This window comes from Cervus canadensis, chromosome 24 (genome assembly GCF_019320065.1).
Source record: "Cervus canadensis isolate Bull #8, Minnesota chromosome 24, ASM1932006v1, whole genome shotgun sequence".
In the NCBI taxonomy this organism is placed as follows: Eukaryota; Metazoa; Chordata; class Mammalia; order Artiodactyla; family Cervidae; genus Cervus; species Cervus canadensis.
Window position 1 is genome coordinate 38,361,943 of NC_057409.1, and position 25,291 is coordinate 38,387,233.

The 25,291-nt window shown below is 35.5% G+C and overlaps 1 protein-coding gene across 8 annotated transcripts in view; it reads right to left on the reverse strand.

The window, feature by feature from the left end:
• Window positions 1-25,291, reverse strand: part of CREB1 (cAMP responsive element binding protein 1) — a 54,880-nt gene that overhangs the window by 26,202 nt on the left and 3,387 nt on the right. For 2 of the 8 annotated variants that reach the window (XM_043446029.1, XM_043446028.1), the window contains exons 2-4: window positions 9,969-10,090; window positions 3,420-3,566; window positions 2,673-2,714 (exon numbers count right to left, since the gene is read on the reverse strand). The exons of 1 other annotated variant lie outside the window; for it this stretch is intronic. In XM_043446029.1, the coding sequence (XP_043301964.1) occupies window positions 2,673-2,714; window positions 3,420-3,566; window positions 9,969-10,082 (303 nt within the window). In that variant the 5' untranslated portion in view covers window positions 10,083-10,090. Of the gene's footprint in view, window positions 1-746; window positions 856-2,672; window positions 2,715-3,419; window positions 3,567-9,968; window positions 10,091-25,291 lie in introns of those variants that run through there. 5 more of the 8 variants (XM_043446031.1, XM_043446030.1, XM_043446032.1 and 2 more) reach the window with 4 other exon arrangements.

Sequence of the window (25,291 nt, forward strand, 5' to 3'; positions counted from 1 at the left end):
CTGAAACTCTGGAACACTTCTGAACAGTTTGGAAAACTCTATTTCCAGAGTTTTAAAAGTATATATATTTGAGTTTCTAGGTGACAAATTTATACTGTTTTCAGTTAAAAAACAGTATGGGAACATTTCCAAACTTCTATATTCAAAATATTCTGTCCAAAGCACAATTTCCTTTCAAAATGCAGGTATTCTCTCATACACTGTTAAAATGTCACCTTCTCTCAGAAAAGATAGTTGAAAATAATTTCTTTTTTTCAAAAATGTCTGTTACTTAACATATCCTTTATCGGTCATCTCTTGCTTGCCATCATTACAAAGATCAGCAACTTTGGAACACTTGTCTTATGTAAAAACAAACAAGTAACATCCTTATGTTTGTTCAGCAACTCAAATATTTGCTATATGATAACTATTGGATATCTTGCACAAAAGATTTTTATTGTTGTTCCCATCACACTATAAAGTATTGTAAAGGCTATATCAAAAATTTCAGTGCCAACTACAATCCCTCTTGCTCACTCTAATCAGGCCATGTTGTGTTGCCATTCTCTGGTATGTAAAGCATACTCTCACTTTTGGGCATCTGGACTTGCTTTTATTTGTATGGCTTAGCCTCCTTCACTGCTTTCTAGTTTGCTGCTGTTTGTGTTCCCTGACCACTCTACATAAAATAAAATACCCTTCCCTCCACATCATTCTCTATCCCTTTCCCCTGCTTTAATTATCTTCCCAGCACTTATCCTCACCTGACATATTTTATTTTTTCATTGTCTCTCTTCGCTCAAATGTGATCTTCATGAGAATAGAGAAGTATTATTTGTTCACTGCTGTCTTTCACAGCACCTAGAACAGTGACTGGCACATAGCATGTGATCAATAAAAATTCGTTGAAGGAATGAATGTAATAATTTAAGGTAACATAATCCATAAATCCTATGAAATGTTTTAACTGCATTGTATTAAAAATGCATCCAAAATTAACAAATGAAAAGTGAGGATGATACTGTTAACTTCTATACATTTGTGTGACTCCCAGTATTTTTGTGGGAATTTTTATATAATCTGTGAGATCTGACTTACACATATACATAAGGGGTAAGTTAGGGCACTGATGAATATGAAATATTAGTAAAGCTTAGCTTCTAATCCTCTGAGATGAAAAAAGATAAATAGAAATCTTAATATCTTATTCTCACATCAAGAGAAATGCACCTTATATATTTCAGAAATGCTGCTCTAGGATACTAATATTCTTCCATCAAGAGTTTGAGGAATCAGTTCTCCCCCTGTTTGATCACCTCTTCTGTTATAAACCATTCTCTAATGATTAACTCTAATCACTGTTAACCAGCTGAAATGACCACTGAAGTTTAATAGCTTCTCCATGGTTTAGGGCCTTTAAAATAAAAATACTGTTTGTGTTTCTGTTTGTAGAATTCAGGTTTCTAATTATAAGCACAGCTCACACATTTCTACAAGTTAATGGTCATTATTATTACTTTTACCACAAAGTAAAGGTTAAAATTAAGAATACAATCAACAATTAAACATCATTTATTAAAACCGATGTTTATAATGTTAGCAAATTTTGTGGTAATTTTTGTGTGTTCTTTATAGAAAGACCTCCTACCGTAAGTGAAAAAGAAAAAGTAAAGGTTAATGTGAGATCTGGAATCTAGGTCTCCTGACTAGGAGGTCAGGTTCTTTCCACTATCATCAAGAGGAAGGTACGAGCAGGGAATTAGTAATGGCATACATCATATGAACAACAGTTAGGGAGCATTCAATGAAATAAAAACTGAGATAAAAGATAGGAGACTATTGTTCAGTCAGTGTGGTTCTATAGAAATCTCAAATTCTTCAGTCTTTACCTGGACTATACCATCTATTTAGTAACAACAAATTCCTTTTCAATATTATAACTTGATGATTTTACTTATATAAACACATTCATTCTTCTTTCTCCCTCTAGCCCTGCCCTAAATGTCCAAGCAAACGAAAAGCACAGAGATCAAATGAAGCTGAGGTGGAGTTAACATCTAGTATATTCTTTGATGACATTAATAGAAGACAAGGGACTTCTCCCCTCTACAAGTATCAATCAATTTGGCTACTGTACTCAAGGAAAAAAAGAGAGAAAACAGCTCTCACCCACAAGATGACGACATGGATGGTGAAGAGGAAACAAAACAATGCCAATTATAGAAGAAACACAGGCATTTACTTGGTCTGGACGTTTTTTTTAATGGGAAGGATGTGGGAGATAGGGAAAGGGAAGCAGTCCAATAGGAAAAGGAGTTAAGTTTGCTTAACTTGTTTCTGAGGATAGAATTGGGACCACTAGGTAACACTTTTAGAAAGGTATTCTGGTTCACCTCAGGGAAGAATATTTTAGCAATTATCCCTGATTATAAACTGGTTACCTCTGGAGATTGCCTCCTTTCTCTCAAAGAGTTGAAGTAATGACAGACTGCCATTTGGAGGAGGGGAGAAGGATGTAAATAGGGAAACTAAGTAACAGATAAAGGGCTGGATAGGTAACAAGTTTGGCCTAGACCTAGAAGATATCTAAGATTTTTATTCAAACTTGAGATCCATGTTTAGAGAGAAGGGAAAAAGATATAAAGAATAATTTCTCACCTTCCTTTCTAAAAATAGGACCTAGGACTCACCTGAGTTCCGGAGAAAAGTCTTTTTAAGTCCTTACAGGAAGACTGTGAAGCAAAAAATATGAAATGGGAGGCTGGGGTTATGGCCTACTTGAATGAACGTTCAAGTCTTTCTTTTTTTCCTTCCCCAATAAGCTCATTGCAAAGATGTATACTGCCCTAGGTTCTCTACAGTTAAGTAGAGGTTTATATGCCTTTATTCCCCTTGGATCCAAATTAAAGGAACAATCTCTTCAAAGAATAAGATAACATGCATGGAAAAATCCCTGATTCTTAAGGTACACTTTCTGAAGGTATCATTTTGAAGTTGTATATACTCTAACTTAAGACTCCTAAACATACTTGTTTTTCTTTAAATTCAAATAATACCTTAGGTAAGGTTATTAATTTTTGACAAGGGTTATTTTTTCCAACAGCATGTTTAGAAAATAATTACAAAGTTATTATTTTGCATCTTATTTCCCTGAGGTACCCTTATAGTCTCTTCCAACATTTCCACTTTATCCCATATAGTTTATGATTTTCCCAATCAATTCATTTTTCCTCCAGTTTACGAAACAGTTTTTTATTGTCTGTTCTGTGTATATATGTTCCTATACTTAAGGTGACTATACAGATGCAGCATATTCCATAATTACTATAAAATAAAACTCTAAACTAGACATGTTCCTATTTTCATAATGAAAGGAAGAGAAATATGGCTATAAACGACAGTTATGAAAGTAGATGCAGAACTTTTCATACACATACCTGAACTGTCTGGACTTGTGGAGACTGAATAACTGATGGCTGGGCCGCCTGAATAACTCCATGGACTTGCACTGTCTGCCCGTTGGGCAGCTGCACTAAAGTTACGGTGGGAGCAGATGATGTTGCGTGAGCTGCTGGCATAGATACCTATGGTGTTGAACATGGAAACAAATTACCATCACAGATGCCTCCTTGGGAGTATTCATGTTTAATATGAAGCAACTTTCTAGCAGCAAAAGGATGACCCTTCTGCTAGGTTAAGTATTCCAATGGTGTGGAAGGAACTAACATTAAACTTAATATTCTTTTTGGAAATAAAAAAAAAAAACACACTACAAATACTTCCCATGCCCCCCACTTTTAAACTCCCCCCAAATGAAGAAAATCAAAAATTTTTTTTGTTTTTTTTTTTTTGCTTTAATGTAATATCAAAATATGTAACACAGACTTTTTATGAACACTAAATACCACTTTATTTGTATGGTGCTTTACATTTTCCCACCTGCTTTCATATTCAATTTCTCATTTGCTCTTTGAAGAAATCAGACTGGGTTAGAGTAAGAGTTATCCCCATATTCTCTCCCCACTGAGAGACAGAAACATGAAGTGCTCAAAGAGATTAAGCAACTTACCCAAGGTCAAGAGATAAGCTAGCTTTGAAGGAATGTAAAATTCTTCAGAGTATCATGTGTTAAATTAAGCCATGTTCTAAAGAATAATTGTTCCCAAACTTGGGTGAAGCTTAGCTACTAAGTCTAAAACAAATACACATCTTACAGTATAAAGCATATTTTTCTCTTATAAACTTATTACAAGTATGCCTTTCATTCATGAGGAAGTACAAACTGAAAATTTCTATCCCCTTGCAGCACTTAACTGGTAATAGTTGATATTTTAAGGATTTATCTTCCTCTTGGGGCAGAATTGAGAGAATCTGAGAAACCAGTTTTCTCCTAGGCACAAAGAAGGCAATTTTAATAAGTCAACACCCAGGTTAAAAGGGCTCTTAAGTCATACATATCTATCAAATAGTATAGTATTTATGGTTCCTGAGCTTGAATGTGTTTGGGGGTAGCAATTTTATTTGTCCATTTGGTAAACAGTTAAATGGGGAATTTAATGAAGGTCATGTGATCATACTCTTTCCTTGAATTGCAAGGAGATCAAACTAGTTAGTCCTAAAGGAGATCAGTCCTGAATATTCATTGGAAGGACTGACGCTGAAGCACCAATACTTTGGCCACCTGATGTGAAGGGCTGACTCATTGGAAAAGACCCTGATGCTGGGAAAGATGGAAGGTAGGAGGAGAAGGGGACAACAGAGGATGAGATGGTTGGATGGCATCACCGACTCGATAGACATGCCTTTGAGCAAACTCCGGGAGTTGGTGATGGACAGGGAGGCCTGGTGTGCTACAGTCCATGAGGTCGACTCAGTCCATGAGTCATTCAACTGAGTGACTTAACTCAACTACTGGGGATATGTGTGCCAGAACAACACTAGAACTGAAACTACAGAAATGAGAAAGACATAGGTTTCTGCCCTTAAAAGAAATTACTGAGGCATGTGTATGAAGGAATGGGGAAAAGACCACAAATAAATATACTTCAATGAAGTAATGAAGCCTGCAAAGAGAACAATGGACACAGTGAGGAGAGTCACCCTGCCCAAAGCAGGAGGAGGGGAGGCCGCCAGGGAAGGATGTGAGTGTGAAACAAAGCATGTGAGTTAAAAAAAAAAAAAGAACGAGAAAGGTATGTTCTTATCAATTGCAGAGGGGAGGCACAGAGCTTCACACACAGGGTGACACTGGCAAAAGCAAAGAGAAACAGCAATGTCTGTATGTGGTAGAGAGGGATGACCAGCAGTTAGTACTACTATATAAAAGTGTGTTACTATAGGAAGTAGGAAGTGTGGAGAGATGGAATAACAGGCAGGGGCCAGATGGGCTAGTCATGAAATCTTATACAAGTTACATTAAAGAATTTGCATTTTATTGTGAGACTGGAGAAAACACTGAAGGGCTTTTGAACTCCTGAATATCATAGTGAGGCTTGCATTTTAGACAGGTCACTTTACTTGAATGGTAGTGTGAAAGATACTTATTTCAGAGGAAGAAAAAAGTAGAGGTGAGACCACCTGAGAAAGTCTATATATAGTAGTAAAAGTGAAGGCCAGCAATTAGGCACTAGTTGTATTAGGGATGGAAATAATATAAGTGACTTAATGAAAATTCAGGAGGCAGACCAGAAAGGGATTTATGAATGACTGATGGAAGGAAGTGAGAGAGAAATCAAAGACGACCCACGTAGTTCACATGTGGGTGGAAATGGGTGACCTGTGCCAAATAGAGAACACAAACAGCAGCTTATAGGCGGAAGCAGCTGGGGCAGCAGTGGAAAACGATGGAACGGATGTGACGTCTGAATCTGCAGAGCTGTCTACAAGGCAATTAGATGTCTGACTATAAAGCTTGGGGGAAAGATACCTACTAAAGGCAGAGGCTAAAGTCACGAGCTTCCCCTTCGGACAGTGAGGAAGTCCTTCCTTATCAATCGTTTTTTGGCCACTATACATCTTACTTAGTTTTACTTGGTTCTCAAAATGTGGTCCACAGATTACCTCCAATGGAATTACATAGGGTGCCTGTTTATAAAGTCAGAACCTCTGATGGACCCAAGGACATGTTCCCCGACACCAAGGTTGGAGAACCAAAACTGTAAATTATTCAGAATATCTTGTATCAATGGAAAGCTCTTCTAATATTTGAAACAATTAGTATGTCCTCTTCTCTGAGTATTCTATAAGGTAAATATAACAAACTAACCTAACAAATAATCCTCTTTCTATGCTAATCATTCCACATAATGGTTCCTCTCACTGTAAATTTAGAAAATTCAGATACACCAATATAGAAAAAAATCACTTATATTCCTACCACTCAGAGCTAATCACTTAATATTTTTGCAGTAGATCCATGTGTTTTTAAAGATGCATATATACACTCAATTTTTATAGCACTATTACAGAATCTTTCAAATCCATTCTAAATATCTCTTCATATCATTAATAGTACTTTAATGGTTTTAATGACTGTATAATGGTAAAAATTACATAATTTAATAAATTCCTTATTACTATTTAGGTTTTCAAATTTGCCTGTTACAAGAAAGTTAATTTACAACAATACTGCCAACAATCATCCTTTCACCCAGCTCTTTACTTAAAACCCTCCATAAAAATTAACATTCTCATAGTCAAAACCAACATGTTTTTTCCACTTTAAAAGAAATACTTGTAAATTCCAAATCTTAAGACATTTCATTATTATTTTAGATTGATTTTCCTCCTTCATTAGTTAGACTGAATTTGTTTTTTTTTTTTACGTTCAATGGTCAAATCACAATGGTCTTGACAATTTTATTAAGAATGTCTAGTTTACTACTAGACAACAAAAATAGGTATCAGAATTCTGAGAAATTATGTCAAAATGCATGTGTTAAGGACTTGGATGAGCAAGTGAAAAAAAAAAAACCCTCTGTAATTAGGTATTAAAAGAACAACAACAAAATTTACAAAAGTGAACAGACATTACTTCTCCTAAAACTCAAGTATCATGTCATTCCACTTATCAATGATTATATGCTAACTGAACATGTACATATAATTTTGTTCCTTCCCGAATTTCCAACTAAGCTTCATGAAACTGATTTTGTTTTTATAGGCATAATCACACCAGCAGAGAAGAATGGGAAAGGAAGTAATAGTAAGAGTTTTGGAGGCTGGAAACAGGTGGGTGAAAGGTAAGGAACCTGGAAGACCTCAGAAGGCCAACTCATGAGGTGGAGGCAGGGACAGCTTGATTCATGCCACAAGGTCCTTAAGAGGCTCAGAATCTAAAGCACCCTAGAAGGAAGAGGGAAAGGAGGGGCTGAAGATAAGGAAGGCTGACTGAAGGCTCTTTGAAAAGCAAGTAGATCCCCTCCTCACTCTGTGAATGGACACTAATCTCCCCTACGAGGACAGAAAAACGTTGGTTTATTTTCTGATAGAGGGTTTCTTGACTGCTCGACACCAGGCATTGCTGAGGTGAGGTACTAAACTCCAGTCTCCTTCCGTTGGTTGGCTCACAGGTCTTTACTTATATGCAGGAGATAGTAAAGCTTTTCTCTGGGGAACCTGACCAACAAACACGAAGTTAAGAAGAAAGACTTAACAACACTGGGATGCCACCCTATCATGAAGCTCACAACTCACAGACGTCAGGCCCCAAACATATACACACACATCCAACATAGGTTTTTGGTCACCTACTTTTAAATGTAGGCCAACAGCCACAAGTTATCAAATATCTGAGGAAAGCTTCTAATATGAAAGGTGGTGACCAAAAAAAGAGAAGAGGAAAACTGTATACAGAAGAAAATCTATGTAGAGAGGAGAAAACTTAATATTATCAGAGTAGAGAAAATACTGCCTGCATGAAACTTTAAAAAAAAAATGTCAAAATGGTTGTTGCTCAGTCATGTCTGACTCTGCGATCCCATGAACTGTAGCCCACCAGGCTCCTCTGTCCATGGAATTCTCCAGGCAAGAATACTGGAATGGGTAGCCATTTCCTTCTCCTGGGTATCTTCCCAACCCAAGGACTGAACTGGGTCTCCTGCATTGCAGGCAGATTCTTTACTGTATGAGCCACCAGGGAAGCATAAAACAAACAGAGGATACTATTAAAATACAGAAGGACTGTTCAGAAACAAAAGGAACTCTTGGAAACATGATAGGAGAAATAAAAAAAACCGACAGATGGGGTGAAATGTGAAGCTGAAGAAATCTCTGAGGGCAGAGCAAAAAGACAGACTGAAAACAGGAGAGAAAAGATGAGAAAATTAGAGAAACAGTCCTCAAGGTAGTAACATCTGGATCACAAGAATTCAAGAGATAAAAGGGAAAGAAGAGGGAGAGAAAAAATCATCAACCAAATAACTTAAGGAAATTGCCCAGAAGTGAAGACCTGAGTTTCTACTAAAAAAAAAGGCCCACTGAACACTGCACAATGAATGGTAACGATTCAAGGCCTTGATAATGAAATGGTGAAGCACTGTGAACAGAGGTTTTTACAAGATAACAAGAGACAGAAAGTAAGAAATAGGTTTAGTCTTTTGAAACATAAATACTAAAAATTGAGTGTGCCTTAAAAATTTGAAAAACATTTTCTTTACCAAGAATTCTTTACCCAGTCAACCTTGCTCAAGGAACCACTGGGAACAAAATTCCACAAGAGAAAGACAGTAGGAAGGCAATCTCCAGAGTGACGTTACACAGCAGAGGTGGAGGACACCCAGCCCAGAAGAATGGCGTCCCGAGAGATAGGTATGTTGGGGACTGTCATCACCAAGACCCCTGCCGTTACTGTATCTTCTTTTTACCAGAGGGCTGAGTGCTTGGATGAGTCCCAATTCCTATCTGCCCACACTTGCCCTGACATGTACTGATGAGGCCCTGATGCTTTCACCTTTGTTCCTGCACCTGCTTCATCTTGAGTACGTTTACTTCATCCCTAGATATATTCTGCTTTGCCTTACTCCTCAGGGCTGGAGGTGGGCCCCGGTGATCTTAGGAGAAAACACAAAACATCCCACTGCTCGGACTACCAGAAGACCTAGTATTTGGCCCTGGTATTCCTGCTAGAGACCTAGTATTTGACCCGCATTTTAGCTCAGTGTGGTGACCATATGTGATTAGTCCTCCATTTCCCAAAATCCATTCTTGCTCATGACTCCTGTAGGAGAGCTTTTAAACTCTCTGGGAAGCAGAAGCTCCACATCCCAGCGCCTCAGCTAGGATTATTTTCTCTTGGGAGCTTTCATCTGTAAGAGGCAACATCCCACTCTTCTTACCTAGCAGGTTATTTGTTTGCTATTTGGTGTTTAGATTAACCACTTTTCTCACTCATATATAACATAATGCCAATAAATGTTAATAAAACATTTGAGGAAAAATACGTAAGAACAAAAAATAAAGATGAGAATATAACCTTAGAATGTTTAAGACAAAGACAAAATGAAAGAACTATGAATCATACTTTAAGAAATACAAGGACAAAAACTATCATCCTTGATATTGGTATTTACTTGTGTGTCAGTTTATTTGTTTATTCTATCTTTTTCATTTAAGCACATGTAAATTTAGCTTTTAAGATTATGTGTCCACATGCCCCCAAATAAATCTATATGATATGAAAAAAAAAAACAACCCAGTTATCATATTAGGTTTTATTCAAGAGACCATCTACCCATCAGTTTAAATGTAACTATCCTGAATCATGTCACTACTACAAATAATGTGTTAGTATTTAACAATACATTTTTCTATGTTACTGAATACTGTCATTTCTAAAATTAGGCTGATACTAAATAAATAGGAATTTTGATATTCTAAGAATGTTACCACTCATTCTATGTATATCTCTAATAAAAACTAAGTTCTCTTGTATTTAAAACGTATTCCTCTTAGAAGAGACAACTTGGAATCTCTCCATGTTTTTATACCTGGGCTAATGTGGCAATCTGTGGCTGGGCTTGAACTGTCATTTGCTGGCTTTCAGCTTCTGTTACAGCTGCATCTCCACTCTGCTGGTTCTCTGCTCCAGATTCCATGGTCATTTAGTTACCTACAATAATATGGAAGAGTGTTACAAGCACTACAGTGCTTTGTGCTTTTGTGGTTTTAAAGGCAATTTTCAAGTTATAAAAAGGTATATGTGTTGGTTAGGTTAGCAGATGCACTCAGAAATCTAGTTTAGCTACAATGTAGTTGGATTATTGTCAGATTTGTCCAAATATGCTGAGCTGTAAAAGTACTAGTTTTTTCAAAAAAAGAAAAAAGCTTTTTCCTTTTACTTCCCAATATTACTCCATCTGTTATAGAAAGATGGGATTCCCCTCTTCCATGAATCTGTCCTGATAAGGAGAGGAAGGGCAGCAGCAAAGTTTTAATTTTTTAAAAATGTATCAATCAGGTAAGGAGGGAGGGCAGAGAGCAGAAGTGAGCTGATAATAGGGTCTATGAGATACCGGCTTCAAGGTACCTCCTATAAAGGTATTCCCTCTGTCATAGGGAAGAAACAGAAAAATTATAACCTACTTCCTCCAGAAATGGCTGGTGGTTAAGACAAAATAGCCCAAGTTTCAAGAGCTCAACTTATGGCTCTTGATAGCGTCAAATTAGAGACCTCAAACACAGAAAAGATTCTTTTGCGTTCTCCTTACCCTATGTAATGTGCAACACTCCACACATGTGTATGTATACACACAAACAACACACACACAATAAAACACTTAAAAATTTTAACTGAGAGATTCTGGATGAATTAATCAAGGCTGATCCTTTTAGATCCTGCTTTGCTACAAGTTTAGTATGTTTGTTCAATCTGGCACTGGGTGACAGCAAAAGTGGAGAGCAATTCGCAGCAGCGACACGACTTTGAGTTAAAAAAGCTGACTATACAGCAGATGTAACTGGGGAGGGACTGTTCTCAAGGAGTCACAATAAAAGGGATTATTTCTTACTTGTGTACCGTTATCATTCAGTCCCTAACATACTACCTGTCAAAAATAAATTTAACAGTAAGGACTACCTATGGTGATTTGATAAACAACACAAAAACTCCAATGCTTTTCCAGAATTTATTACATTTATTTTATAACTCTGAAATTGATAATCAAAATAGTCATTAATCCTTATGTGATTATTACATGCCATCAAAATGTATCACATACTAACATTCTGCCACCATTCACAGGAGTCTATAAAATGTTTTTACAAGTGACAGTTAAAAATGAAAATATCTCCGTGGAAATGAATAATTTAGAAATAAAGAAGCCACAAAACAAACGACAAAGGAGATCAACAGATTTGACTACAAAATTATTTAAAATATTAACAAGACAAAAGCCACTAAGACAAGTACACAAGGAGAAAATATCTCATACATACAATCAACACAATAACATCTAGAATACAGAGAAACTACTACTCAGTAAGAAACTCTTATTATTGACTAGTTTACAAAGATAAAATTTTTTTTTGGAATAGTAAAAAACTAGAAACAAGTATCCATCATTAGGAGGACCATTAAAAAATTAAAGCAATGAAAAACAATGAAGTCTAACTATAATAGAATGACAAATAAAGCTTTCCAAGACAGTGAAATGGCAAGTTATAGAACGTATTATAACGTAGAACCCCATTTACATTAAAAACAAAACAGAACAAAACATGTAAAACAAATTGTTATAAAGGTATATGCATGGAAAAGGTGTAGAAATTATAACTGAACCCTAAGAAGTGGTAGCTCTGAAAAGAGAAAGATTTGGTAGAATTGTATATGATGATTTGCACCTTTTACTTTTATATATTTCAGTACTTTTTTTTTTCTTCTTTCTATGAGCATGGATTCAGGATTATGTGTGCAATTAAAGAAATTCTAATACCAGAAATGATGGATAACATTTTGAAAATATGAACCAAAAGCTTTATTTCGGTCATGATTTTGAGATATCCACTGATAAAAAGTTTTTAATCTGATACTTATAATATGAAATTAGTATTTGTTCAAAATTTACCTGAACTGTTTACCTCAATTTCTGAAGAGTAAAAATAACTTTTAAAAAAAGAATTGTAAAATAACTTTACTATCCCCTGTGATAATTCATTGAGTTGTACACTTAAAATTGATGTTCTTTTAAACTAAAAAATTTCAGACAGACTTAAAAATAACAGAGAGCAACATCAAAAAATAGTTTGTGAATACTAAATATGATCCATACTGTTGCTCCGAAAGAAAACATGAAAGCAAAAAAATCTAATCTTAATAACAATAAATGATCCATTTGAGGACAGCACTGAGTCAAGCTAAATAACAGCTGAAACCCACAAACTTTTCTCTATCTTCTCCCCCACATCATCAACTTAATGAGAACAAAGATAAATGCAAATTTACCATCATAATACCTTTTTGTAGACAGAGAACACACAACCATTTTGGAAAGACTTCAGTCCAAGTCACATTTGTTTTTTAATTTTCTGGCAGCACCATGCCACATGCGGAATCTTTCCCACCAGGGATCAAACACACACCCCCCTAGCATTGGAAACATGGGAGTCTTAACTACTGGGCCACCAGGGAAGTTCGCCACATTTTTTTTTTTAACCTACACTGTCATCCAAATAGTTTCACCCTACCATCTGATTAAAAGCACAGATCATACTTTCTTCTGTTTACTTTTCAATATGTTAGAGCCAATTAATTTTCTTTCAACATTTAAGGTGTGTGCGTGCTAAATCACTTCAGTCGTGTCCGACTTTTTGTGACCCTGTGGGCTGCAGCCCACCAGGCTCCTCTGTCCATGGGATTCTCCAGGCAAGGATACTGGAATGAGCTGCCATGCCCTTCCCCAGGGGGTCTTCCTGACCCAGGGACTGAATCCACATCTCCTGTATCTCCTGCATTGGCAGGCCGGTTCTTTACCACTAGTGCCACCTGGGAAGGGTATCATTGCAACTTGCTTCAGAAAATAAAATATTTATGATTCTATAACAAAAGAATAAAACCATTAGTTAACATAAGAAATTATAGTTACAAGGTCACATTCAAAGAAAGAACGTGATTTGCATCTTCTTCCCTACCCAACTAGATATTATTATTTTACTTACTTTTAATTTTCTTCTAAAGACAAAGTGTGGTGTTTCCAATGGTTAGGATCCCCCATGTAAATAAACTGCCAGTGTTTCATTACCATTTCATTCTGGAAGACAACCAAGCCTTTTTCAAAGTCAGGGACAGCCATATTAATTAGCTTGAGTAGATATCAACCACTTGAGCAACAGTACAATTGTTGTCTTTCATCAGTTAATTCAGGCCTTTCTCAAAGAACAAGTGAGAATCATTTAAGGAAAAACAATTTGTTTCAGGTAAGAAATTCAAGAGTCAACTAAACCAGAAACTATTCTGGTTTTCACCTTGAAGGTGCTGAAACAGCAGTCTCCAACTAAACTAAACTAGCATTTAATGTGAGCACATTAATTATGCCTTTGAAAGCTTTTACTCCTTTGTGTTTGTATCTTCAGGTGGAGAGAAAAGAGATAGTAAGGTATGATGTGTACAGTCTTCAATTTTTCTCTTAACCCAGGAACGGTCTTAGTAAGCAGAGCAGTATTCAGACACAGGATCATTTAACAGAGCCAATATATGGGTTTCCAAAATTACTTGAAGGAAGGAGATTCCTAATTGATTATACAAATGAAATGCATTTTGGGAGTGCAAAAACAAGCAAAAAACCGAATAAGCAAAGATCAGGTACATATGAATTCAGATAGAATGTTGTAAAAATACTGGATTTGGAACATTAGAAACAATAGATCTTTAGAAATCATGGAAAATCTAGTATTAGCTTGACAGTTTGTCAAGAATTCTTGAGTCCTTCCAATAATTCTGAATTCCAAAATTTATTTGGGAATGTTATTTAAGATTTAGGTATTTTCATGATTTTCCCCTAAAAATAGAGTATAATTCTTTGAAAACTATGAACTTAAAAATGAATTTCAAAATAGTGTCATGCCTAAAATTAAAAAAAATAAATAAATTCATTCACAAAGACAAGTCATTTTGCTATAAGGGTCTTCAGAGTTCTATCTCTTAATATGAAAAACAAAAAGGGAATGATTCTGCAGTATTATGCACCTCACCTTGAGCGAAACAAAGAATGCTGTTCTGAATAGTTGGGAAATAGCCTAACATTTGATAGAAAGCTGGAGCTGTCATCAAGTGGTCACAGGACAAATTAGGTTTTTTGGGTTCTAGTTTCCTCATCTGAAAACAAGAGATGGGTAAAAAGATCTCTCTCAGTTTTAAATGCTTTGATTTTAGGAAGTGACAACACAAGATGCATGCACACACACATAATTACGCAGGCCACAATATTTATTATCTCCTTTTACTATATGGTTCATCGTAAAAACGATGGACTAAAAATACATCACCTAGCCTCTTAATCTTGGGCAAATATAAAAATATTACCATTCAGATACATTATGATATGTAAAATTTATCAGTTTAACAGTCCTTTTCTTAATTTTCAAAGACGATAAAGCAGCTTTTTTCTTTTTTAGAAAGTTTCAAGAAATTTATCTGACTAGGATTGTATCACTTTTCTACCTTTATACAGTCAAGACAATTGATATTCAAAAATTTCAATACAGTTAGGGTAAACATTCCAGTAAAGTGTCAAATGACTGCTTCCATGATATTTAAGAAGAGAGTATGGTGCAATAGTCAAGAATGGTGGAATGCCAAACACTGAGGATAAATACAGTATTAATAAATTTGGGGATTTATTTTCTGACAAGAAAAATGGTATAAGCAAAGACTTTAATTACAGTAGGCCTTTAGAGAAATGAGTGAGTCAGTGGTTGGTGTCTGATTTTGTATAAAGGATAAAAGATAAAGCATGGTCATTCCTAATCAATCTGCAGCTACTAGGGCAAAATGAGAATATTAGAATGATGTCTCAAAGTTAAGTTAATGGGTTTAGAATTTTTATGTTGCAATATATTTTACTCTGTAAAGCAATATATCCTGAGGTAACTCACCAGAAGTGAATAATTCACTGTTCTTAAACCAACAGGATCTTCAATTTTAATAACTTACATTACATACAGTATACTTGTATTGTATCTGAGTACTTACATGTCGGGCACTGTTCAAGTTACTGGAGATGAAGAAATAAATTTTTTTAAAACTTTGTGGAATTTATATTCTAGTGTGTGGAAATAGAAGAGAGAAAGTATAACAAGTAAAATGTGTAACAAATCAGAACACAGTAAGTGTTGGGTAAAATATAAGGGTGGGAAGGATGCTTAGGGATTTTCAATACTATAAAAGTGGATCAGTATAAAGCCCTCATGGATAAGGTAGCATTCAAATTCACCTACCCAGCACCTATACAGAACTATACCAAATCAGGGAGAAATTTCTGGCAGTACCAAATTCTGTAATCAAGGTCACTGAACAAGAAAGCAAGCATGTATCATCATTTTCGCTAACAACCATTAAGTGAAAGGAAAGAATGCTGTAAATCTTCACCTTGTTCTTTATCCTAAAATACTTTTGAATTTTTAAGAAGCGCCCAGGTCCTTAAGATCCTAAACATTCTAGCTCAAGTTTATGAAAAATAAATCCATCTCCCTCACAAGTTTACTTTTTAATCCCTTAAATCTATGACAAATGTAATCCAGTTTAGAATGAGCGGATCAGTATTCATAGAAATGAACTGTGAATTTTGACTCTGAAAAAGAAATAATACATTCATAACTAATAGAACATATGAACATAGGCCATGGTTTTTAAAATGCAAATAACCTTTATTATAAACGAGGGAAAAAAAAACACAAACTGCTCCTGTATCTAGCAAGTGGGTCTTTCACCAAGTCCAGGGATTTAAGGAAATCACAAAAGCAGACTTAAAGTCTCCAAAATAATCACAGCAAAAAGTCACATTTGGGCACATGATTTTAAAACTAAATGACCAGTCTGTTGTCACAGTCAAATGTATTACTAAAAATACTTTGCAGAAAACCTGAAAACATCTAGCGCTCATGTACAATACTTTTTACATAGTTGTTTTGTACTTGCTAATTTTTTAGTATATTACAGCTGTTTGAAAGCCTTGGTAGCATACTCGTACACCTTTAATATGTCTTGACTAAGATTAATATTCTGAGTGTTATGATTAATTTGAGCTTCCCTTGTACCTCAGTTGGTAAAGAATCTGCCTACAATTCAGGAGACCAGGGCTTGATTCCTGGGTTGGGAAGATCCCCCAGAGAAGGAAATGGCAACCCATTCCAGTATTCTTGCCTTGAGAATCCCAAGGACAAAGGAGCCTGGTGGGCTATAGTCCATGTGGTTCCAAGAGTTGGACACAACTTAGCAACTAAACCACCACCAGGTGATTAATTTATTAAAGAGAGTAGCAAAATGTTCAGCTGCTACATAAAGGACTCTAGGTTCCAGGAGTCAATGATCATGGTGCACTGCTTCTTTCTCTTTTTCCCTCCTGTATGCTTTTTGGTTGTTAACCTTGAGACACTTCATTTATCTTCATTGTATGCCCTATTAAGCAGAACTGAGATGTATGCAATCAATACTGGAAATTTAATGCTTCAGGTTTCTGATGCTAATAACAGTCATTTGGTATTAAATACAGCATACTTTCACTGAAACCAGATAGGAAAACAGCGTATCTGGATGTTGTAATGTGTATGTAAACATGTGTGTAGGTATGTACGTATGTACACAACAAGCACACTCCACGCTCAACACACTTATCAACTCCAGCGATAAGAACCTTATTAGAGACTGATTACACCCTAACAAACTAAGGTTAGGTTTTTAGTGAAAGAACCAGAATAGGCAATGTGAAAAACTAAAATCACCTGGCAACTTTACCAAGCTAAGTAAATTCTGACATAATTTTCAGAAACAGTTTTCTCTATGATCCTACCAAGATCTTTCTCCCTTAACTGGAATACAAATCCATACTTTAGCCTATAGTCTAGTATTAGAGAAGGGGAAGAAAAGCTGTATCTGAAACTAATTCTATGTGATCTGAATTTGATGAGATTTAATCATTCATGAGACAAAAGTAAAAACCTGAAAATGTGTTTATATGTTTTAATAAGTTATTAATAGTAACGCCAGTACTCAACTACCACTACCTAAAAAACACCACATACAACAAAAACGAATCTTTTCAATGTTATTAAAACTAATTCCCTAATTTATTTGTTTATTGGGCTGAACTAAGTTCAAAATTTACATGTTATGATGTATTGCAGTTTTCTGATTACCAAGTATTTGAATGCTATTTTTAATGTTATTTTAAAATATGTATTATGCTCTGTAAGAAACTGTCCTCAAAAGAAGTACTTAACAGAAATGAATTAGGAAAGTTATTATTTGATTTACATAAACCATCCTCATATTCTATTGTGACTAATTCTATACTATCTTTCAATAAGAAAGCTTTAGTACTTTCTTAGATCAGTCACTGTTATTTTTTAAGTACTGCACAATGTATCTGCCTTGTTTTCCTTCAGGTAAGACTACCCATGGCTCTGAAACAAGCCTTCACAGATCTGGTCACCAAGAGACAAGCAATGCTGTTTAGCAGAGCAGCAGCTATGACTATGCATATTGTAGACAACAACAATCAACGGAACTCTTACCATTCTTCTTTCTATCCAAACACCCATCTGATACCCTTTTCACAGCTTTTTCCACCTTGAGCCTTTCAAAGAAGTGACCTTATATAAGATTCTATATATGAAGTTTCTACTAATTAAGATTTTTGAAGCTGCCTTTTTTTTTTTTTTTAAAGAGAAAAGAGCATTATGCACCTCCTACATGTAATTCCTTTTAGAAGAGCAATTTCCGTGTTGAGTAAAGAGTGAAGCTGTCTTCAAATTTCAAGTTCTGCCTCATAAACTAGCTCAAGGCTAACACTGTTAAGGACCTACAAAAGTTATGCCTGAAGGTTAAATATTTATAGCCCATTACTCCATTTACTCAACAAAGCCTGAGTGACTATGTGAAAATCACTATATTGAAAGGAAAAATGAATGTCCAAGTGTTTAATATAAAGTTAACGATTGTAACAGTTCTGCTTTGAACTAAATTTTAAAATGCTATTCTTTGTGAATTATTTACATACTAGACAACAAGGAGCGAAAATCAGTTTTCCTGAAGTAACACTGTACATGTTATATGGCAGAACTCATATATAAGAGCAATTCTGGCTTTAGCTCTGACTTCACAGATGGAGAACTAAAGATGTTAAGAGATTTCTAAGAACTTTACAAGACTGTTTAGGGCTATGCACATCTAGCTTCCGATATTATAAAAAGTGGAGAAATATCTGGCAGTAGAACTGCATAAACTATTAAGCAACATGCTAATCATTTTAATTATATTTGGCTTACTAGAAAAATCTCAAGCACTCAAAGTACCAAGGGTATATTGAACTATATCTTAAAAACTAGCCATGGTTAATCTACAAAGATGAAAAATGACATGTAGACCACAGTAGACTTTATGTACAGTTTTGATAAGGACTCACTTCACTTCATATTTAGGTATCTTTTATCTCTAATTCTGAAAGAATCAAGTCCAGCATTTCAGGTAAATGTACTTTTATTTATCAACCTGGTAGTGACTTCTGGTGATCACTTTGATTAATAGTCTCATGCTATTTTTCCTGTTTCAGAGGTGAAAAGTGTTAGTAAACCATCAGAATTAATTTAGACTCCAGGGAGAAAATTTTCTTTTTAAGCTATGAAAAAACGAATCTAATTTCCTTGGCTTTTAAAAAATAAATCTGTAACCTGTCTAAGCAATTACAAGTGTCCAACTATTTGTGATCCCATGGACGGTGGCCCACCAAGCTTCTCATCCATGGAATTCTCCAGGCAAGAATACTGGAGTGGGTTGCCATTCCTTTCCTTCTCCAGGGGATCTTCTCTACCCAGGGATGGAACCCAGGTTCTCTCGAATTGCAGGCAGATTCTTTACCGTCAGAGCCCCAGGGAAGCCCCTAATTGTCTAAGCATATGCATATATGTCAGCTTCCTCTAACCTCAAGAAGGATTGGTTTTAATCCCCCTTGGTGCAAAACCTCAAGGGGGACTGGTTTTAATCCTGCTTTTCAAATTTGTGACCCTCCAAGAGGAATTCATTCATTATAAGTTTTCGTGCACATTACATAATTAAGTGTTCTGCCAAAAACTATGGGGACTATAGTGTAAAGCAGCCAAGAACCCTTTCTCTCAAAGAGCTCACAAACTCACCAAAGAGCTAGGCAAGTATAAACTAATCCCTACCATCAGTTTACATATAAATTCCCTCCAAACAAGTATTTAGTTAATAATCATTTCAAACCATAAACTGTTTCGAAACAATAGAAAAACAATGAATTATGGAAAAAAGGAAAGCAAGAGCTGGCTACTTATGGTAACCTTTCTGTTGATGCAGACTTGATTAATAAAATAACAAAATCAGTATTTTTACAAGACTTTGGCTACAATACTTCCTTCAAGTAAATGAACTTTTATAAACCAAAACTATTGATGAGGAACAACAAATTTTAGTAATCATCAATCAAGCTAAACTTTCAAAACTTTCTTCACAAAGAGATAATGCTATTAATATTCAGAGTGACGAAGACTATGCTTTACTGTTATTTCTTGCCCAGGGAAAATGTTCTACTAGTATGTAAATTTAAATTCTCCAGAGGTCAGTTTAGTCAGCTGCAAAAAACGAAGGAGTTAGTACTGCCTCCATGGTGTGTGTGTTAGTCACTCAGTGGTGTCCAATTCTCTGCGACCCCATGGATTGTAGACCGCCAGGCTCCTCTGTCCATGGGATTATCCAGGCAACAGTACTGGAGTGGGTAGTCATTCTCTCCTCCAGATCTTCTGGACCTAGGAATGGAATCCATGTCTTCTACACTGTAGGCGGACTGCTTATGCCTAAGATACCAGGGATGCCTCCATGGTAAAAGTCTGCTAAGTGTGAATTCCCCTAATACAGGAGAATTTAAATTTATGAGTGATACACTACATCCACACAACATAATAAATTCTCTAGTAACAAATAATTCTCAAAAATTTGAATTAAACTTAGTTTCAAAGTTGCTATTTCTTGATATTTACCTTTGCTTCTTTTGGTCAGTACTCAAAACTAAGGAATCTGGACACAGGATAAAAGAGAAGACCAGAGCAAGTGGGGTGTAATTTCAAATATGTATTAGTAGATGTAGTCATATTTTTCATTAAATAGTGGTGTCCTTTTTGTCGTGGCTTTCAGAGATATTTAGAAAATGTCTATAGTAATTAAGAATTTATGATGTCCAAGATATGACAACAAAAAGCGCAAGCAATGAAAGAAAGAAAGAAAAAGATGAATTGGAAATTGTCAAAATTAAAAACTTTCGTGCCAAGAAGTGAAGACAATCCATAGAAGAAAATTTCATAAATCATATATATCTGTTAAGAAACTTGTATCTAGAATAACAAAGAACTATTACAACTCAATAATAAGACAAATAACCCAATATAAAAATGGGCAAAGGATCTGAACAGACACTTCTTCCAAGATATACAAATGGCCAATAAGTACACAAAAAGATGCTTGACAGCATTAGTCATTAGGGAAATGCAAGTCTACACCACAATGAGATACTACTACTTCTTACCCACTAAAATGGCTACAGTGAAAAATAAAAACAAGTGTTCAGGATACAGAGAAATCTGAACCCTTATACACTACCAGTGGGAATGTAAAAGGGTACCACTCTTAAGTCTGGCAGTTCCTCTAAATGGTTAAACAGTTACCATATAAGCCAGCAATTCCACTCCTAGGTATAAACCCAAGAGAAACGACAAGATGTGTTATAAATGAATGTTCATGGCAGCATTATTCACAATGGCCCAAAGGTCCAAATGTCCATGAATTCATGAATACTGCATATCTATAATGGAATATTATTTAGCAACAGAAAGTAATGAAGTCCTGATAAATTCAACATGGATAAACCCTAACAGTTTTACTGTGTTAAGTAAAAGAAGCTCATCACAACGGAATCCATTTATATGCAATGTTCAGAACAGGCTTCCCTAATGGTTTAGCAGGTAAAGAATCCACCTGCAATGCAAGAGACACAGGAAAGGTGAGTTCGATCCCTGGGTTGGGAAGATCCCCCTGGAAAAGGAAATGGCAACCCGCTCTGGTATTCTTGCCTGGGAAATCCCATGGACAGAGCACCCTGGCAGGCTACAGTTCACGGGGCCACAAGGAGTCAAACACAACTAAGCACTGGAAGAATTCAGCACTGGAGACAAAAAGCGGCCACGGGGACTTCAGCAGTTGCCTGGGACGGGTGGTGTGGAGCCCGGTTACCTACACTCTAGCTTGTTCTCACACACCAGCCCTCTGTTTATGTTGTTCCTCCTCTTACATGACATTTAAAGCTTCCCTCTTCACACTTAGGGCTCCTCATACTGTGGATTTACATTTAACACGACACTTTCACCACCTCAAGAAAGGTGAATGTCAAGTTCACTCTGCTCCCAGTCTTCACTTTCTTATCCATGCCACTGCCCACAATATACCTCCATCGTTTTTACCTCCCAAGTTCTTCCGTGTGCAATTTGAGTGCTGTCTTTCTCACAGAAGTTTCCTCACTGAACACCTTTTCTTCTAAACTCAACAGTCCTTCAAGACAGTGAAAACTGACATTCTGCCACATATAAACCGTTTTTTTCTTATACTCGTTTCTATCATCTCCATTATACTGTAAATTCCTTGAGGGCAGTAAAGCCACATACTCAGGCTTCTATAGCAACTAGAACAATGGTTTATTTAATATCTCTAAAAATACCTGATTAAATTTTCTTATGACTATTTCACCAACTATGAGAAAGATGATGGTCAATAAATGTTCGCTGAAAAATGCCTAGATAGATAAATGGCAGTAACTGCAAACAATAAGTATTTTAAGAATATGATGCCCGTTTAAGAGCACAGAGTTCAGAACAAGCAATAAATTTCAATTCAACGATGACAAACAAGGTATGCATGAATCTCCTACTGCTAATGGCTTACACAAAAAGGGATAACCACCCTCAAAATTGTTACTCAGCTTTGTTTAGACTACAAACATTTTTAGTTACATCTATACTGTCATACTCTTGCCTGGAGAATCCCATGGACAGAGGAGCCTGGTGGGCTACAGTCCATAGGGTCACGATAAGTCAGACACGACTGAAGCAAATTAACAGAGACACTGTCATATAATAATAACCAGAAATTCAAACCCAGATAACCAGTTCATTAGAGAAAGACTTAAAATTAAAGAAAGAAATCTTAGTTTCCAAGATTTACTAATCTTTGGTAAAGACATTTTCTAATACCACGGGTATAAACTCTCAGACCCATCCTCCACTCAGACAGACACCAAGGCCATTACTTAGCTATTTTAACGTCTCACTTAATTCTCTTCCCCAAATAAATGTATCTACTTTTCTCCTTTAGGAAAAACCTTGGCATCAATGCCTCAGACCTCTTACTCTCTAAACCTTGAGGAGTGATAGATTATTCAGAGACTCTAGATAAATCCAACCAGGAAGAATTTGTTCAGACAGCCCATTTCACTTATGGTAAACTAAATTTTAATAATCTTACCTCAACCCTGAGGAAAAGCAACTCAGGTATTTAAAAGTTTAACAAGCGGTACTATTCTTAAGCTGTGATTCATGTAATTGATTAAATACCTAAAGGTAATTTTTCATCACTGGTTATGTAAAATACTGTCTTCTACTTATCTTCTGGAATTAACACCAGAAATCTTTGCCCATCTTCTTACTGGTAAGAGGAGACATGTAAGCAAAACTAGGTAAAACAATGAAACATATCGTACAGGATCAGGATTGGCAGAGCTAAGAAAGGAGAAAAATGCAAAGCAAAACAACACAAGACAGAGTTTGTAGATACTAAGTGAGCATACTGAGTCAGAAGAGAAACAAATGTTTCAAATATGTCTCAAAAATCTACATTTACAGATTTGATAGTGTAAATTTAGAACCACACTTTCTTCTTATAACTTCAAAAAGTTGACCAAGACTAACCACATATAATGACTGAATAAATAGCATATTTATTAAATTGGCAGAGGAAAACAAGTAACCATTTTCACAGTATCAGTTTGTTGTTTTAGTTCTTGATCTTTACCTCCAACCCAAAAGGCAATTCACTGATACAATGAGACTGTGAGGAATCATTTAATTCCCTGGTAGCCCCCAGATATACAGATTTCAGTTATCCACTCCCAACCCCTACCAATCTATAAGTGCTTTGTAAACATTTTAGTCATTGAGTGGGTAAAAATAGCATGTTTAGTATTTTATATAAAATACTAGTAAATCCTCAAAATAACTGTAAGACAATATTCTTATATTAAAAGCTTTAATATATCTGTCAAGTTAAGCATACAAAGAATGAGATCACCAAAACAGCTTCATTTAATGATTTGTTTCTTTGAAAGATAAGGGAGTTTTTTGAGTCCCTGCTGCTAGATTATTAGTTATCATTTTCTAAGTTTAATCAACTTAAAGACCTTATAGCATGTGTATTTTAAAGATAAATATACTAACAGATGTATATTTAAAATATATTAATAGTTAAATGCTGCTTAGAAGGTCGAAAAAAAGAAAAAGAGAGCATTGAAACTTTTCTTTTGTGCTCTAGTTGGAAGGAGTTATTACTTGGGCCAAGTAGTAACTTGGCCAAGGACTTCCACGGTAAAAGGAAAAAAAAATTCATCTAAGAAGTAAAGTCTCAGTAAACAATCATATAGGTGAAACTATTTAGGTATCAAATATAAAACTCACTGATAACTACACTAAGAAAAATTAGAAAATCATCAAAAAAATAAGTTAATCAGTGTGTAAAAAATTACCTCCGAGAAAGCCAGTACAGTAATCAAGATTACTGGGTAATCGCATCCCATGAGAATGGTCTACTTAAAAAAAGGTCTGGACTACATAAGATGTTCTTTCTCATTTAAAGAGAAAACTATAGACTTTTATTGGCTGAAATAATAAAAGAGAGGCTGTTTAGGGCTGTAAGAACCACAACAAAGGAGTTAAATACAGACTAAATTTACTTTGAGAGTTAACTCTTATACAGCTTGCTTCCCTATTCATGTACATCTCGAACATTTTACTAAAACTTAAAACTGAAACTAAAGATAATCGAGGGAGTTTCAATAACTTCCTATCACAAACTGCTCTCATTCATATGAAATCTTTCATTTAAAGAAATAAAGGCATAATGACAAATTTCCTTACTTGAAAAAGCCATGAGAGCTAAAAATAAAATCAACACACCAACTGGTCAATAAACAAAGGTATATTCAGATGATGAAGTGCCTGATAATGAAAAGAATGAAGGTCTTTATGTACTTACACAACCCAAATGCTAAGCCGTGTTAAGTGAAAACTGGAAGATATAGGAGTGTACACAGTATACTACCATTCGTATATAAAGGGGGATGGGGCAGAGAGCACATACATACTGGTTTGTATATGGATAGAGTACCTCTGAAAAGACAAAAGAGAAATTGGTAACACTTGGGTGATTGGAGGGTGGGGGCAAAAAACATGACCTTCTGCTGCATTACATTTTATGTGTTTTGAATTATGGACTATCTAAAATAATTACTTATTAAAAAATAAAATTAGAAATAAAAAATATAATCCTCTTTTCTTCCATCTTCATCAAGTGTGATCTCTCTTTCCTTTTGACTGCTTTCTTATGGCATATACTGCCTTATTAGTCATCATGTCCCCAATAGTTCCTTGAGGGTAGAGAGATATGACAGTGTAATCCATCTTTGGATTTGCTGCAGCTTCTGGCCTAGTGAATTAAAACACAGTAACAATAATAATGATGAATAATTTAAAACATAATAGGAAACATTTGTTGACCACTTGTGACATGCCTAGTGTTTAATATGTACTAACTCATTTAATTCCCACATGTGTCTGAGTTAGATACTGTATACTTAAGATCAAGGAAAATGAGTATAGAGAAGAAATCTGCCCAAGGTTCCACAGCTAGAAGTTAAAATAAAACTTAAAAATAAATTGAATCCCCAAGGAAGTATTTTATAATTACCTGACAACACTAAAAGTAGCTGGCATTATTCTAACAGATAAAGAAACAAAGACTGAGAAAGATCAAGAAACTTCTTGTAGG